This window comes from Phalacrocorax carbo, chromosome 21 (assembly GCF_963921805.1).
Source record: "Phalacrocorax carbo chromosome 21, bPhaCar2.1, whole genome shotgun sequence".
In the NCBI taxonomy this organism is placed as follows: Eukaryota; Metazoa; Chordata; class Aves; order Suliformes; family Phalacrocoracidae; genus Phalacrocorax; species Phalacrocorax carbo.
In genome coordinates, this window is record NC_087533.1 from 6,448,050 (window position 1) to 6,465,681 (window position 17,632).

Below are 17,632 nucleotides of genomic sequence, written 5' to 3' on the forward strand. Positions count from 1 at the left end.
ACCCTTTATAATGACCTTGCAAATCTCATCCCACAAGTATTTTGAACTTTCCAGAGAAGAGCAGGAATATCCTATCCCATATGCGCTGCAGCATATTGGAAGCGGGTCTCCCAAAATTACTCCCATGATTAGGCTTTATGGGCACACAGCAGCATGTGGTGCAGTTGGTGTCTGTGCAGTTGTCAGGTGTCTCTGGTAATATGTCCTGTGTAGCTGCACCGAGGCACTTTGAGATCACTTCCAGGACGTATAAAGATCAGATACTTCTTTTTTTGTTTGTTTGTTTGTTAAGACAAATTACAAGAATGGCTTGGGAGTTACTGGCACCAGAAAGATTTAGCTCTTGTCCAGTAAGTCTGCTGCACTGACTTTACCTGGAGCATATGAGGAGCCAGAGCAGCTACCTGCCCACCTGTCTGTGAAGCAAGACTGAGTTTTCAAGGTGCCTGCCAATCCAAATTAGAGGTTTTCCTGGGTGGATAATTGCAGGGTTAGTGCAAGCTGGGAAAAGTTTTTGATGGCCCAGTATGGAATTATCTGTAATGGGCTCAGCCCCGGCCTGGCTTCTTTAAGGGGTTTAGGCAAGTAAAGAGCAGTCTTTTGGCAGCTTTGGGTTAGACCTAGAAGTTTCGGGTATGTGGTCGGGTAGTTGAAAGTAGATGCAGCCTATTTTCCTATGTTTTCCACACCACCTTGCTGCTGTGGACAATTAAGCCAGTAGCTTTATCATCCAGTCATGGACTAGACTGCTAGGAGTATCCTTCTTATTTTTAGACTTGAACTCTTATGATAGCAAAATAAGAAATCTCTGTAATAAGATTTCACAGAAAGACTATTTTATTTAAAAGACAAGGTAATTTTTGATCAGCTGTTGAGACTGAATTATGTGCAGAGTATTGGACTGTATAGTTACAACTGAGGGAAAAACACGTAAGGCCAATGTTTACAAAAGGAAATGAGACTTAGTGCTTCCCTTATACCCTGGTGTGTTTGGGTCACTGGACTGAGATGTGCCCAGAGCACATGATGTACATTAAAGGTGGCAGAAAGTTTACAACAGAATTACACCATTGAATTTCAGGCTGTGGAAATGTTGAGGCAAAAGTTTTCAGCAGAGAGTGACTGGTTTTAACTTGCTGTTTAGAGAATGACCAGACACTTCAGTTAAGCTTAGCCCTGGCCAGGGTCAGTCACTGATTTGTTACTTGAATTTGGGCTAGTCTTTGAACTTCTCTGTTCACCTGTAAAACTGGTATGCTATTTCACACCCTAAAACCCATTATAAGAGAGGCAAATTTCATAATCAATACCTTGGAATTCCTAAATATAAAAAGATGCCTTATGCCTGTTGCAAAATATTTCTAAAGATGCATTTTTGTGGAATAACACCACTGAGAACTGGTCTAAGTGAGGTTAGACATTTATATTGCTGTATCTAGCTGTTCCTTCAAGATTACCACAAGTGAGCTTTAGAAAAAGGAAGGATAAAATGAGGACTGAATAACAGTGTGTATAACTGTGGCTGATCCACAGTTACCAGTTGATTACCTGAACCAAATGGACCACCAACACAAGGTATGTAAAAAAGGCCAGTTTATGTTATGAATGCCCCTCAGTAATATTGCTGCTAAATGGAACAGTGACTGTTTTTATTACCTCACACTGCATGTCACCCACTGGAGAGATTTCCGTACTGAGAGCTGGATGGTTGCATAGTCTTGATTCTCTATTATTCCCAATTAGTGCATTTCAGTAAAGACAACTAAAAATACCTGCTTATATTAGTAGTACTGTTTAACACAATGGAGACTCAGCAGTGCAATGCAGTAAGGAGGTAGAGGTGAGGAAGGTATTATGGAGGTAGCCTTTGTAATAAGAATTAACGAGTCGTACACAAAGACTTGGAATCTAAGCCTTGTAGATTTCTTGCTGAAATCCTTAGTGATTTTGTAGTTAAAGGAATTAATAAAAGCAGCCAAAACGCCTATGAGATCATGCTGTTTGTGTGTGTTTCCCAGATAACTTTTGAACCTATTGCTTGCAGGTAACCAAGTCTGACAAAGAGCAGGGACATCGAAAGGCAAAAACATTCCTGCAGGTTCAGGTGTAGGTGTTAAAGCAGTGGGTGGTATGTCTTACCTGTGGAAATAGTTGCAGAAGGAGCCATAAAAATGATCAGAGGGGTGGAACACCTCTCTGAGGACAGGCTGAGAGAGTTGGGGTTGTTCAGCCTGGAGAAGAGAAGGAGACCTAATTGCGACTTTCAGTACTTAAAGCGAGCTTATAGAAAAGATGCGGACAAACTTTTTAGCAGAGCCTGTTGCAACTGGACAAGGGGTAATGGTTTTATACTAGAAGAGGGTAGATTTAGACTAGATAAAAGGAAGACATTTTTTACAGTGAAGGTTTTGAAACCCTGGCCCAGGTTGCCCAGAGAGGTGGTCGATGCCCCATCTCTGGCAACATTCAGGGTCAGGTTGGACGGGGCTCTGAGCAGCCTGATCTAGTTGAAGATGTCCCTGCTTATTGCAGGTGGGGTTGGACTAGCTGACATTTAAAGGTCCCTTCCAACCCTAGCTATTCTGTGATTCTGGACCTTACTACATGCTAAGGAAAATCATGGAAAGCAGAAGAAAAGTGCTCCAAAAGCCTCTTCAGTTCTGGCATTCCCAAAACGGCTTCTTCCGCCTATGTTCAATTTTGATGAATGTTGCAGGAAGAGTTGTATTAAAAGAACTGCTGGAACCCTTGTGTCCTGCTGTTAAGAAAGTAACCAAATACCTTTACTGTTAAGCTCAGTGTATGTAGTCTGATTCAATTTCCGCACTGCTTCTCTAAAACAACTCCAGGTTAACTTTATCTAAGCCTTGTAAGTTTTTGTTTCATATCTCTGTATTGCTTTGATTCTGAGGGTTCTCTTGTGGTTTTTTAGCTGATGATGTATGACAAGAGAGCCATACACATACTCTGAGTAACACAACTTACACAAATAGAAGTAAATGAAGTGGTACCAGCAATGCCTGGACTCTCTCTGCTAACCACAGTGTTTATTAGTTTTGCTGTCTTGCTGACCAGCACTACCTTGTATTAACATACCTCTGAGGTATTCAGCGCATGATAGTACTAAATCAACAGCCTGATTGCTGTTTATCAATGCTGTTGACTTCTGCGGGATTCCTCGAGTCTCGCCAGCATACAGTATTACTCTGCAGGAGCCTGGTTAGCTACAAGGGTAAAAGCATTATCACCTTAAGAAAAGCAACACCTTCTGTAACCTCCTACTGCATAGTTTGCTCCAGTGTGGAAAAAGTGGCAGGGAACAGTTAAATCATTGCTCACACAGGAGTAGACCAATGATGAACATAAACGATGTTCCTGTGCTTAACAGTCTCTAGGTGTCACTTGGCAGTGCTCCGTTCTGTATTTCCATGAAGATACAGCTGACCAGTTAGTGAATTGAAAGCAGTTTGCCTGAAAGCCTTAAGTCCAAAGAATATTTGTCCCTGTCATCAGATCTCACTCCTTGAGAGCTCCTTCTTTGCTTTAGTGTTAACAGCATTTGTTGTCACAGTGAACATACAAGGTGACCTACAACACGAGTGGAATAGAGGACTAAGCAGTACAGAGCAGTAATGTTGGGAGCAACAGGGAGAAATGTTGGCCTTGTTGAATTCCATGAGAAAACGCCATGAGACTTCAGTGGAGCAAGTATTTTGATTTATAGTGTGAACAGGTGTATCCAAACACTGCGCCAGTGGTGTTTATTAAAAGCCTGATGAATAAGAGCCTTGGTTATTAACACTGAGGAGCGGCATGGAAGGACTGTATTCAGAAAGGGTATTTGCAGTGGATATAGGAGGGACTATTAGGATTCTGGCAGGAAGCCTCAAGAATGCTAAAGCAAATTATGTATAAACTAAGCAAAGGGAGTGAGACTGATGGCAGGATATAAGAAGAACTGGAGGATCTAGGCTGTGAAGAGCTCCAAAGACACTGGTAAGAGTGGAGTGGAAGGCAAGAGAGTGATAGATCAGAGCACCAGGGAGCGGGAGCGGTGCCCTGAAGTTCTGCATTTTGAAAATAATCAGTTTCAGTTCAGTCATTAAGGCAGCTTCCTCAATATTACTGTTGTTTGCAGTGTTGTTCAAGTAAAAAAAAAAAGCAACAAGGGAAGCTAAAAAAGAAAAAAAAAAAGCATCACACTATCTGATTTCATGTCTCTGTGCAATAATGGCTGTCATTTTGCCTTTCACTATTGCATTATTACAAATGGTGACTAATACTGAAGTCCCATGAGACGCATGTCTGGTCCCGTATTAAGCCTTAAAAAGAAACATTTAAAAGAACTGCTTAGTTGTGGAATGGTAAATTTCAGTTGTAGATTGAAAGGGCTGTAGACAATCCCAGTAGCAGAGTTTCCTTCCTAGCAAAAGGCTTTGTGTTTTTCCATGCTTGTTGCTTTTGGTAGAGTTTCTTCCTCCCATCTCCAAAGTTGATGCTTTTGTTTTCAAAATCTGTTGTGTATTTAAGGCTAGAGCGCACCTAAGGAAAACTCAGGAAGTATCAGATCCAGTTCTGAGTCTCGGATATCTCGTGGCAAATAAATAAGCTGATAAGTATGCATGATTGTCAGTTTGTTGAATTTTAGTGATAGCTGTTTATAAACTTGGACTTAGCAAACTGGTAGAAGTTTACTCAAAACTCCTAGAGGTTGTGAAGTTTTGCAGTGTGTTTTAATAATTATGTAGTTGTCATGAAAATAGCAGTATAGGACATTCAGCATCCCAATAAATATTTTTTAGTGGGACTATAATAAAAGGATTTGTGATAGAGCCTTTAATGAATGAAAGTGAGTTTTCAGGCCTAGTCCATGCATATAATTATGCTTTGTCATGCAACTGGAGTTTGGAGTGACTTTCCCCTTAATTTCTCAACAGATTTTGGATTTGGAAATTTCTATAAGAGTGGTGAGCCTCTGACGACATGGTGTGGAAGTCCACCATATGCAGCCCCCGAAGTCTTTGAAGGACAGCAATATGAGGGACCCCAGCTGGATATCTGGGTATCATTATTCTTTTTTTTAACTGGATTCAAGTCAACTTTTAGGAAGCTGGAACAAAGGAATCATCTTTGATTTTACTTAAGCTGTAGATGAGCTGTTCCTCTTCAGCTTTATTTCTTAAGTGTCATAAAATGCCTCTTAATATTGAATGGAATTGAAGTTACCTATCCTGGTGGCTATTAAATGTACACTGTAGGTGTAGGTTAGCCCACTAGAGGAAAAACTGCAGCTCCTCCAAAAGCTCTCCTGACTGACTGAATGAACTTTGCTTTTTTCAGTGCATTTAAAATTTTCTGTGTTAAGTGGGAATTGAATTTGTGAAACAGTAAGTTCTTGGTGAGGTTAAAGGGATTCCGGAGCCACTGGAACACAGGAGAGATGATGACTGCTTTGCTTTTTTGAGCTGGAAACAAGCAAATTTGTGCCACAAACATTTCTACTGCAGGCAGCTGCATGCTTTTGAATCGGTGTGTCTCCATGTATACTATAACGAAGAGGATAGTGCAGCCCACGTTCTTATGCAATAGAAAAGGGAATAAAATGAACTGAGGAAGTTCTGTGCACCCTTCGCACATTGTCAGAGACTGCTTTTCATTCCTAATTTGGTTTTGTTTGGGATTTTTTGTTTGGGTTTTTTTTTTAAATTTTAGTATTCTGGTACTTACAATGACAGGTTTATGTCCTAAAGCAACCAGAGACAGTACAGTTTGGCAGTCTCTGCTCTGGCATCAGGTTTGCAGTGACAATATTGCACACAGAATAACAGTATGGGCACTGACATTTTGGTCAGAGGCTGTTACGCAAGCAGGGCTGTTCATGGAAAGTCACCTTTCAGCTGCTAATCTAATTTAAATTAAACTAACTGCATTAACAAATAAAACCTGTGATTTTTAGATACATATATTTGTGTGCATGCATCTCTCTATGCATACACACGCACGTATTTTTTATTTTTTTAAAAAAAGGCCACAACCTTTCTGAACCTTTAGTAACCGGTGAATAAATGAACAGCAGACCTCAGCTACACATACTGTTCCAAGTAGCACAGGCACTGTTTGAATGTCAGAAGTGACTCTCTGAACTTTGGTAAATATGCTTTAAATATATAAGATCCTAAATCATTAACAGAATCTGCCCACAGGAAGAAGCACATGTGTGATTATGTTTAAGATAAAATCGTCATCATCCTCTTCACTTATCTTGTAAGTTGAGGATTCTATATCTCTTTGCAACATACAATCACAGAATAAGTCTGCTGAAAATGCAAGGCTTGCAGGAGGAATGCAGTAATCCACAGTTCAGTTTTTGGCAGGTTAAGGAAGGAAGTGACTTTTTAAAAATATATATATATAATTTTTAAATCTCTGTGTACTTAACAAAGTTTTAAGGAGAATGTTGAATGCCTACTTTTTCCCCTTGAGAAATCCAGTGCTGTGGTTATCTATTCAAACTGATTGGCATGAGATTCTGGTGTGGTTATTTCATCTAGTGCGGCACTATTTTTTTTTTTTCTTGGCATATACTGCAAGCCTATTTCCACTTGCAGTGCCAATTAACTCGAGTACTTTCAAAAGCGAGTCTGGCAGTTGTGGGAGAGCTCTTGCCCAGATTGTCTCCTTTTGCTCATATTGAATAACCCCTCATGCTCAGCACTGCTCACAGCTGTACAGAGTTGTTATCTGGTGTTGCCCTGAAACTGACTGTTCATGAAGTTACCAGTGTGCCTCTCACCCAGGCTTTTGCAGATTGGTAAATGTAAAAGGTTACAGTTTCTTATTTTTGAGTGGCTGCTGTTCTAAGGTTTGTTTTTGTTTTAACAACATTGAGATTAATAAAAAGTATCTCTAATTCTCACCTGAAGTTGGGGCTCGCTTTTCAGGTATCATTCAGTCATCCGTGTGGAGCTTCCTGCTAGCAGCCAGAGTCTCTAACCCATTACACTTCAGCTTACCTGCTTATCAGCACAAGGTACTGCAAGCCTAGCCATTTTGGGTTAGCTGAGTGTTCTTAATGTTTAGGTATCTTCACAAACCTAACTCTCTTTTGTATAAATTTCCTCTTCCTGCAGAACATAATTTTAATTTTTTCTGTGACAGGATTTGGCTAGCCAGCCTCAGAGACTTTGCTTGTAGCTTGAAAAATTAAATTAATGTTCTTTGTCTTACAGAGCATGGGTGTAGTTCTTTATGTTTTGGTCTGTGGAGCATTACCCTTTGATGGACCAACACTCCCCATACTGAGGCAACGAGTTCTTGAAGGAAGGTTCAGGATCCCTTATTTTATGTCAGAAGGTAACAGTGTGGTGTCCTCTTATGCTCTTGGTGTGGTAGACCTTGAATAAATTCTAGAATCATCTCTGTTGCAATACAGCAAAGGGTGGTGCATCTGCACACTAGATTGTGGTATGGCAGACCATTCATTTTGCAAAGAAACAAAATAAGCCTAGGTGAGCTCTGTGCCTTTGCAGTTAGACTGCTGCTAGGCAAACCAACCCATTTTTCGTTGCACAATGCATGGAAATCGCAGTGTGGCTGTGCCCATGGGCAGGGAGAGAGTCAAAATAAAGCTGAAGGATCTCTTCTCCTGCTGTGAACAGAAATACGGGGATGCAGGGGGAGAGGCAGAGTTGTGTAGCAATTAGCTTTCGTCCTGCAAGGCTACATATATTTTAATGTGGAAAGAAAATACACTAGTGCCATATCGTTGTCAAACATAAGCTGTGCATTGGGTGTTTCCTGGTTTTTGACAACATCTGCTAAACAGAAGCAAAAAAGTGTCCAACCAGTTCATATGCCCAGGTTCTCACTGTCATGTGTGTGGCACTCCCACATGTGACTGAGATCGATCTCTTTCACTTAATTGCCCCATCTGTTGGATTTCGTTCTCCCTCATGCCTGTTCAGACAAGAACAAGTGGGGCAAATTTTACGCAGGGTTTGATGGTGTCTTTCAGGTTCCCCATGTTAAAGGGTCTCTAATCCAGATTACTTCAAAACAACTTTCCTGAATCAAATCTTCTTTCAATATACTATTGTCTGTGCTTTTTTTTTTCTTAAAGGAAATGTAAAATGTTTTTTGGCCCTGTTGTTAAAGGTTCTGTGTGCAAAACATTCTGGTCTTTTTCTTTCTGTTGGCTTGTACTCCTGTGCATTGCCTCTGAAAATAGCCACTACAGTGTAGCTACAGTGCATTTGGTTGCTTTTAGCAATGCCATCATGACACCACAGCAACCCCTCAGCTTCCTGGGCACATCTTGCATCCAGCGCTGAACTGTATTGTGTTTCTGTGACTTTGCTGACAAAGGCATGCAAGCTAAATCCAGGTGCCTTTGTGTGAGTTGCAATCATGGCTGTGACTGCAGTGTAGTTCGGCCATTTCGCAGGCTGCTTGCTGCTTCCCTTGCCGATCACATGGTGATGCAGGGAGTGGGAAATGGTGTGCCTCTTAGCAAAACTGTGAAAACAAGAGAGAGAAAGAGGAATAAATAGCCAGAAATATCTCTCTAAATTATTTGCCATAACTACATGAATGGGCGGCCTCATAACAACTGTACTGCAGCCATGTTATTGTCAGCTAGAAATACAGGGCAGATTGATAAAGCTCCCTTAAAGGAACTTAAATTGTCTTCCTATCATATACAAACTGCACGTCCATCTCTCATGCCCTCATCATCCAAAAGCCACCTGAGATCTGAAGAAAAATGTGATGGTTTTAATGCTGTCCAGCATGCAGTAGTCAGAAAGCAGCAATGGTTTGGTGTGTTCAGAATTATTCTGGCACCTAAAGCTACTGATTGTGCTTTGGTCCTGAAATTAAAACGGATAAACCTGCAGACCCACTAACTACTATTCACAGCCACAGAGGCATTATTTTTACCTTTCTTTTTGTGACTACTAGGGTGGAAATAAGATAAAAAACCCCATACACTAACTCTAGTTTTACCAGTCCCTTGTTTCATGAGCCTGGACATGTTATTTCAAACAGTGCTGGTGAAGGATGGAAACGACTCCCCACCACACTTCAAAGAGATTGTTTGAAGCTTTATCAGTTAATGTTAGCACTGCACTTAGAACGGCAAAAGCATCTTCAAAGCAGTAGTAAATATTACTATTACCTTCATGTGGGAGCTGTGTAGAAGGAATAGCACTGTTACCGATGCCATGCATTTAAAGAAGTTGGGGTTTTGACCTTCTTAATATGACTTTTAATCTTGTTTTGAGACATTGTTTTGGCCTTCAGGAAATGTATTTAGCACAGAAGTTAGGTAGAAGTAAGACAGTTTCCTGTTGTCATGCTCTGCATTGGTAGGTCTCTGTTGAATATCTACAAGTACTACTTAGCAGGTTGGTAATTTTTTTTCCCCAACAGAGTGTGAACATCTGATTAGAAGAATGTTGGTCCTAGACCCATCCAAACGGTTAACTATTGCTCAGATTAAGGAGCACAAGTGGATGCTTATAGAAGTTCCTGCACAGAGACCTATTCTTTATCCACCAGGAGAAGAAAATGAGCCTTCCATTGGAGAGTATAATGAGCAGGTCTTACGGCTAATGCACAGCCTTGGAATAGACCAACAGAAAACTACTGAGGTAAAATAGACTAAAACAATATTTGTACCTGGGGGGAAGGTCTCCTGTTTTGTTTTTATAACTAGAACTTATTACCTGAGTTGCTTGCGAGAGTCTTTATTTCAGCAGTTAGGGGAAAGTGGTGGGGGGGAACACCACTGGTATATTTTACCTGGTCAGACCCTAGCAAGGGCAAACGTTTTAACTGCGATATGCCTCCCTGTCCTACTGCTGTCTCAGTCTGTGCTAGCAGACATCTCTCCAGAAACTTTCCTAAAGATCATCCCTAGTGGAGATAAGGTGTCTGTGTTATGCGAAGTGCAGGTAAAACATCGTGCAGTAGGCCCACAGACATCTTCACCTGTGTGCCTTATGCTGGGTGGTCACACCCAGCTATCCCAGTCTAAGGCATCCTTTGCCCATAGAGGAAAACACGTCAGTGAAAAGGCAGCACCATGAGAAAAAGGATATGCCTCTGTGTCAAGGATCCAAATTAGAGCCCATGGAAAAGAAATTGTTCTGGTCACATATCACAGGACTAGGTACTGTTCTTTCAGTGTATTAACTACTTCCTTTAATTTAAACAAGAACAAATTTCAAAACATTTGATGATGTGATTGCTTTAAGCTAGGGGATGCACAGAAATACAGCGTGCACCATGTGAAAAATGATAGCCCAGTAGGGCTGCCTGTTACAATGGTAATACTTGCTGCTGCTTACAAGTGGTCATTTCTAGAGCTCTGTTCAGTAGCTAAGTTGATTCTTAGGGACAGAAGTAAAATAAAGAAGCCATATTAAATTCCACACTCTTAGATTTCCTGGGTGGGGTTGGATAAATCATTACTTCTTGAATGGAGAGAGAGGAGGGGAAATCAGAATTGAAAAAAAAATAATTTTGAACTTCTAAGAGGGTGGAAAATGAAATTCAGAAAGGAGCATAAAAGCAGTAAGCAGATGAATGTCTCTGTCCAATCCCAAATCACCGTTCTTACCAAAAATAAACGCCAAGGCTCCCTATGGAGTTTAACATAATTTCCTTTAGGATAGTTGATACTTTAAGCCATTGTGGAGGTTGGCAGTTTGAGCACTTTCTGCTACAAGAGGCTAGTTTCTTTACGTTGCAGAGGCTCACTTCCCCATTGCTTCTAGTGCCTTGAACATCCGATGTATTCAGAAGGTCAGTCCCTTCTCCAGGTTCAAATCTTTGAGGGTTGAGTAGCACCTGAATGTTAGCTATAAGTACTGTTGCAGCCCAGAACATAGCAAACTCTGGTGAGCTTGCCACTAAACTAAGGTTGACGCTTTTCTTTGCCTGTCACTCTAGTTTGAAACTTTCCCAATTCATAATGATGTTTGCCTACCTCACAGCCTCTTAAATATCTCTCCTTGTCCCCATCCCCCCTGCCCCCAAATGGCAATTCTTTCTTCCTGGTCTTGCAGAAGATAAGATAATGTATATTTGGCTGCACCCACACTTTTGTGCTTGTCTTTTTCAGTCTCTGCAGAACAAGAGTTATAACCACTTTGCTGCTATCTATTACTTGTTAGTGGAAAGACTCAAATCACATCGGAGTAGCTTCCCTGTGGAACAGAGACTTGATGCTCGTCAGCGTCGGCCAAGCACCATTGCTGAGCAGACAGTAGCCAAGGTAAGGTCTCATTCCTAGCAGAGGTGGGCTTAAGACTGTGCAAGACATTCTTCTCTCTCAAAATGGTGTTTCTACATAGATTCACTTAGAATCCATTGCTATTTTCTGATTTCTTTAGTATGTAGGCTTGCAGCATCATTTTGGAAAGACTTTTTTGGATTTGCCTCTCATCAGAACTGTCTGATGATAAATCAGTTGTCTGGCATGCCTCCTACAACTGCTTCTGCTGCCTCCTCTCCACTCCTGAAACGAGGAGGGGGGTGGGGAAGAGTTGTTTGGAGGGGACTGGATGGTTTTAAATGGGAAAGGGAAGTTGACTGCATTCTGAAGCCCAAAATGCAAACAATGGTTTTGGCTGTAATGGGTATATGCATGGTTTAACTTTAACTCTCAGTTTATTTCTCAGTTAAAGGGAAAGTACTGTGCTTGCGCTTCTAATTGGAACACTTCCATTTTTGAGATTTTCAAACCTTTTGCTGGGAAGTCACGGGTAAAATGTTAGAGAAATACCATTTCTGGGAATTGCAACACTTGGAGTATCTTTGATGTGACTGACAAACAAGCTGTTGAATTTATGGAGAGCTGTAGTAGCATCTGGGGCTAAAAGCATGCAGGCTCTACTTAGTGTTATAAACATAGTCACTCTGAAGGGACCTGTTGAAAATAAAATTACTTTCTCCCCTGCTGTTCTCTAGATACACTTTCTGTCTCCCATGAAATGAAGCATGGCAGGGAATAGTAAAGAGGTACCCAAAAGAAAATATTAGGATCAACCTTTTAGGTTAAGGTGCTAATTTGTTGTGATATCTTAAGTGCCTGATAAAAATAGCATTGTCATGAGACTCTTAAGGGCTGAAGACTCAGATATTTGTTCCTAAATAATGTCGTTTCTTGTAATACTTGCATTAGTTTGTACTCCTGTGGCCCAGCAAGAGTCCAAATTCTTGGGAAACTTCACAGCTTGGCTGCAAAACTTCTATGTGCATTGAGCCAATGTGACGACTGACTAATTGATTTAAGTCTTAAGGGTGCCATGTGTATTTTATCAAGAGGAATTCTGGGTACTTCTTTTATCTGGTACTAGCCCTGCCATTGCAGAAGGCTGTCCGCTTAGTATTCTCTCTAATTACACTGACTGATTCAGCACAGGCTCTAAGGCTATTCAGTAGTCATCTTCCCTAGTAATTTTCTTTAGAAATAAAGGTCATGTACAGTTTATCATGTTTTACTCCAATAATTCTCAGACTCTTTTACATGTTCTTTTGTTTCATTAAGATAAACAGACATTGTACAGCTTTTGATTTCTATTAATGCATAAGTAGAAACATGAAAGACTTGGCCTAAGATGACTCAGATGTGCTGTGGTCTCGAGTAAATATTCTCTCAAATTCACAGCCTCCTAGCTACTGTATTGTTGCTGTACAGAACAAGCACCCAGACTCTACTTCCAGGAGAAATCACAGCCGCGCTGCTCCTTTTTTGCTTGAGGCAGCAAGGCACTATTTGGTTTTGGATTCTGTTGAAATTAAAGCCAAATTGCTTCAGCTATGAAAACATAGGTCCAGGAACAATACGGCTGACAAAGATTAAAACCAGGTCTTAGACAGTGGTTCTAATGAGAGACACAGTATTCAAAAGCAGATTATTAATTATAAGATTATTAAAAGCAGGTGGAGACAAATGAACAAGGAGGAAGAAGAAACCTCCTAGAAGGTAGTTCCTTATTGTACTAAACTCCTGTACTTCATAGCCATACTATCACTTTTTTCTCAGGACTGCAAGCAATCTTGCAGTAATCCTGAGTAACAAGATAATTTGTTTTCACACGTGGTGGCACCACAGGCTCCTGTATAAGGCTGCTTGTTTCCTTTTGGACAGGCAAGTTGTGTAGATACTGCATTTAAGGAAACGAAGGTTAAGAAACAGTGAAAACCACTGTTTTCGCAGTTGTCATGCTTGCCTTCACTGTGGCACACCTCTCCCTTCAACAGTGTTAAAATACCTTATTTCAGATCCGGCGTGCTCTGTTCTTTCTCATACTTTTTCCTACAGGAATCAGTGCATGTTAGAATATTGAAACTAGCCCTGTGCCTCACAGTAATATTAAGGGGTAATGTACTGACTATAAAAAGCAATTATAGCATGTCAGAAGTTGAAGGGCACCTAAGGGTCCCAAACACTGACTTTAGCACTTAAAGCAGGTAATTCATCAGGAATGAGGAAATAAATTTTATACTTTCCCTGCTTTGGAAGTGGGCTAGGTATTGTTTATTTTTAATTTGTGACTTTGTATGTTGTTTTCTACCTAAAATGGTTCCGGTTTTGCAGTTCTTAAAATCTTTTTCAGGCACAAGCCGTGGTACCCTCAGTTAACTTGCATTCACAAAATGCAAGGTTGTTGCAGTCTCCAGGTCTTCCCTCAGCTTCAGGAGCAGAAGCCTTTTCATTCCCTCCATCCAGCTGCCAGGGAGAGACAGCATTTATGGAGGAAGAGAGAGTTGAGACACCAAAGGTACAGCTTAAAATCACTGTACTGTTTTGTCAAAAATCATTAAGGCTAAAAATGATTGTTGCCATTCAAATTACTGCCTAGTAAAAGCACATTTAGAGGTAATAGCTGTAGCTCTTCAATAATTAATTGAAGATCAGTTCCTTCTGACAGGGTAGAGTTCATCATCCTAGCACAAAGCACTGTGAAGCCATGGCCAGAGCAATGGATAATCCAGACTAATGTCACTTCATTGACCCTAGTACGCCTCCTGTGTCTTGACACTTGCAGGTAGCTGAGCTGGAGAACCGTGCTGTTTCTCTCTGCTTTCAGTAGCCTTTTCCTCAAAGACCCAATGTTCTCAACCTGCTCCCAAGCACTTACTCTTAAGCATATGCTGTGCCCAAAACTCTGGTCTCTGGCACGTTCTCATTCCTCGGTAACCTCTCTAGAAAGGCAGCAGGGCAAATACAAAGACATTTAGTATCTAAACACTCGACTTGTACATTTCTTGTACTAGCTAGACAACACACATTGTACCTGTTTCCTAAATTTAAGTATTCTCTAAGTGTCAGAGTTCTAGGTATTCCAGATTCTTCTTCTACTTGCATATAACTTTCAAGAGCTGTGTGTTTTTTTATCACTAATCTGCCTCTAGTGTTGTTTGCTTACCACACTGTCATTTGTGAAAGAAAAATCAACCAGTGAAAGTGGTTGGTTTTTTTCTTCTTCTCAAATATATTTTTTAAGCACCCTGAAGACTCCTCATATACAGCTTCTAATGCAAAGGGTTCACTGCTGAGTATCTAGAGTAACCTACTCAGCTACTCATCCAAAAATTCAGACAAATGAGAGCATGAAGGTATAACGGAACCTTAACCATAAACTTCCGTTGCCAGCTAAAGCGATTAAAATACCATGCACTTAAAATTCCATATCTTTGCCAATTTCATAATAAGCCAGCCAAAAGAGTTCCGGTTTTGTTGCTTTTTTTATTGAACGGTGAATAGCCAGCAGAAGTAGATACTTTTTGGCTATTCTGAGTGTCAAAACCTATTCGAACTGCAGCATCTGAAATAGGTTGTAGCAGTTCTCAGCTAGGCCATTTCTGTAACTAGGAAAGTCCATAAAATCTTCACTGGAGACCACGTAAAATTGCAGCTCCATCTAATGGGTTTTGTCTCCTGTAATCAGACTGGAAGACTCTGTAGGCTTTCCACACCTCCACACTTCACAGACTTAACTGAACTCAACTAATAGGATATGATGGCTCCACAGCCTTACAAATACATGGTTACAGCTTAACTCTCTGAAGGGAGCTGTAGTCTAATCCACTTTGCTATGCAACTTTGAGGTCTGTGGCAATGCTGTGCAGGGTAGCTAAGTGAAATGCACAGGAGTTAGCAGTTAGAGCTTTTCTGAGGAAGGGGAAACAGCTTAAAAAAATTACATTTATGACTATTGTAATGAAACTTCTGTTTTTCTCTCTCATATCACATGACATTATAATTTAGCATATTGTATTTTGCTTGTTGCTAGCTAGGGGTTTGATTTCACGCTTGCCATTTCGAAACTTTTATTGGTGACTTACTGGTTAGCTACCAACACTAAGAGTGTGGCCCTGATTCTCATCATTGTTATAAGTAACTCCTTGTGTTGTCTCTTACAGCTGGAAAGCAAAAAGCAGTTTAAAGACATTTGGAAATTACCATTTCAAACTCTAATTTGCATCCCCCTTTGCTTTTATAGATGCAGTTTGGCCAGAGTAGATAGACAAGGTGTCAAATCACAGTTCACTTCAAAATAGTTGTGTCTTAAGTGTTACAGAACATGTCTGCTAAGGACTTCCAAGCTCTGATCTGTGTGCCATGGTAAACTGCAGAGGCGCAACTGGCCACGTGGCATTAGTTCTACTTTTTCTTTCCAGCAGTTCACTAAATAGTCTTTCCAGTGCTTTTTCTGCCAGATCAGTAGAAGGCATTTGAATGGGAGAGTCACAAATGGGAAAGTAAGGTGTGCAAGAAGTTAAGCCTAAAGATACAATCCATTAAATTAAAATATAAGCAGGAGAGCCAGGATTTTCCTGTGCAAGCATCATTTTACTGATACTCAAAATATTTATAGCTATTTCTTGAATAGTGCTTTAAATATTTTCCTAAAGTACTACCATATAGCTTGCTTGCAAAACCATTTGTTAACAGCTACGGTTAATGCTCTGAAGCTTCTTTTCCAAACACACTTGTTTTCAAAATACCAAAGAACTTTGAACCGTTCCTGAATGTTCTTCATTGACAGTTTTACATAAAATCACCTGTAGCAGTGCCAGGTTTTATGCTAAATGAATGTGCCATTTCAGCCATATTTTACCCCACCTGATCCTATGAAAACAGTAGGATGACTTGTGGAACAGGACACTAGTTAGAGATTCTACAGTACTACAGAACAGAATACCCACCCCAAAACTGCATCACATGCAGGCCCTGGTCCTCAAAACCCATATAGTTGCATATGGCAAAGAATTAGTTTAAGGTACAGAAGGATTCAGGAAAAACTGATTTGAAGACTAAAAACAGAATTAAAATCCTAGGAGTATTTTAGGTTGGAAGGGTACCTCTGAAGACCCTCTAGCCCCCAACCTCCTGCTATAAAAGCAGGTCTAACTTCAGAGCTAGATGAGGCTACTCAGAGAGCTTTATCAAGTTGAGTGAATCCAAGGAGGGGGATTCCACAGCCTCTCTAGGCAATCTTTGTTTGCAAAGGAGCACCATGAATCAAATGGATTTTTGCTGTAAAGGGTGCGTTTATTGTATAATACTCAAACACATCTCTGCAGCTCTACAAGAATGCTGCAGAATACATACATGACTTCTATCACGCTCATATATGCACTATGAAAAATTAGCACAGTAGGTATAGTAAAGGGAAACAATAATATGGTACATGCCATAAATATTTTACATTTGTGATTAGGCTGGCAAAGGTTTTTAATAACTTTAAAAAAAAAAAGCAGCCCTGGAGAACATAGTACTCCACTCTCTAAATCTAAATACTCTTATTTCCACAGTACTAAGAAAATGCCAGTGGTAATCCTGCCTGGAGGGATTTGTTTGTCACATAGAAGTTGTAACAAGTCTTTCTTACCTCAGTAGATTATAGGGAGGTTCGCACATTTTAAATATCTAGGCTACCTTCACTCTATGTGATAGGTAGAAATTTCTTGCGCTTTGTCACGATGCTCTGTGCACATAATTGAAAGCTGTCCCATCTTCTCCTCGTGCCATTTAGGTAAATGGCTGCCTGCTAGATCCTGTACCTCCTGTGGTGATTAGGAAAGGATGCCAATCACTGCCTACTAGCATGATGGAAACTTCTATTGATGAAGGAATAGAGACAGAAGGAGAGTCAGAAGATGACCCTGCACAGGCATTTGCAGCCCTCCAAGCAGCACGCTGTGGGAAGCGACGTCACACTCTGGCAGAAGTTACCAATCAGCTGGTGATGATGCCAGGCACAGGTACAGAAGTTAGCACGGACATTTCAAAGCTAATTTCCTGCTCTCAGCACTCAATCTAATACACCCAGGATGAAAAACACAACCTAGGTTTTAAGAGCAACAAGTGCAAGACAAGAGTTTTTGGGTTTATTACTTAGCATTTCCTATAAAGGCCACAGGGGGGGAAAAACTGCACAACAAAACACCACAAAACCTGCTCTACAAACAGCATAAAACCAAAGCAGCATATACGCAGCTGGCTACAGTCAGGTACAACCCCAGTAGCAACTACTAAATTTGGGCAAGTTGGCGTGTTCTTTTTCTCATAACTACATGTCCCCAGATCATTCATCCCCTAAAGAGGTGCGGGCAG

The 17,632-nt window shown here is 40.6% G+C and overlaps 1 protein-coding gene and 1 long non-coding RNA gene across 4 annotated transcripts in view; one reads left to right on the top strand and one right to left on the bottom strand.

Moving 5' to 3' along the window:
• SIK2 (salt inducible kinase 2) overlaps positions 1 to 17,632 on the top strand; it is a 57,082-nt gene that overhangs the window by 33,908 nt on the left and 5,542 nt on the right. For both annotated transcript variants that reach the window (XM_064470951.1, XM_064470952.1), the window contains exons 5-10: positions 4,938 to 5,062; positions 7,230 to 7,353; positions 9,430 to 9,650; positions 11,126 to 11,278; positions 13,626 to 13,790; positions 17,052 to 17,280. In XM_064470951.1, coding sequence (XP_064327021.1) covers positions 4,938 to 5,062; positions 7,230 to 7,353; positions 9,430 to 9,650; positions 11,126 to 11,278; positions 13,626 to 13,790; positions 17,052 to 17,280 — 1,017 coding nt within the window. The remainder of the gene's footprint in view (positions 1 to 4,937; positions 5,063 to 7,229; positions 7,354 to 9,429; positions 9,651 to 11,125; positions 11,279 to 13,625; positions 13,791 to 17,051; positions 17,281 to 17,632) is intronic.
• LOC135316695 (uncharacterized) overlaps positions 1 to 17,632 on the bottom strand; it is a 59,586-nt gene that overhangs the window by 8,647 nt on the left and 33,307 nt on the right. For both annotated transcript variants that reach the window (XR_010375940.1, XR_010375939.1), the window contains exons 3-4: positions 6,918 to 8,514; positions 2,140 to 2,231 (exon numbers count right to left, since the gene is read on the bottom strand). This is a non-coding gene — a long non-coding RNA (uncharacterized LOC135316695). The remainder of the gene's footprint in view (positions 1 to 2,139; positions 2,232 to 6,917; positions 8,515 to 17,632) is intronic.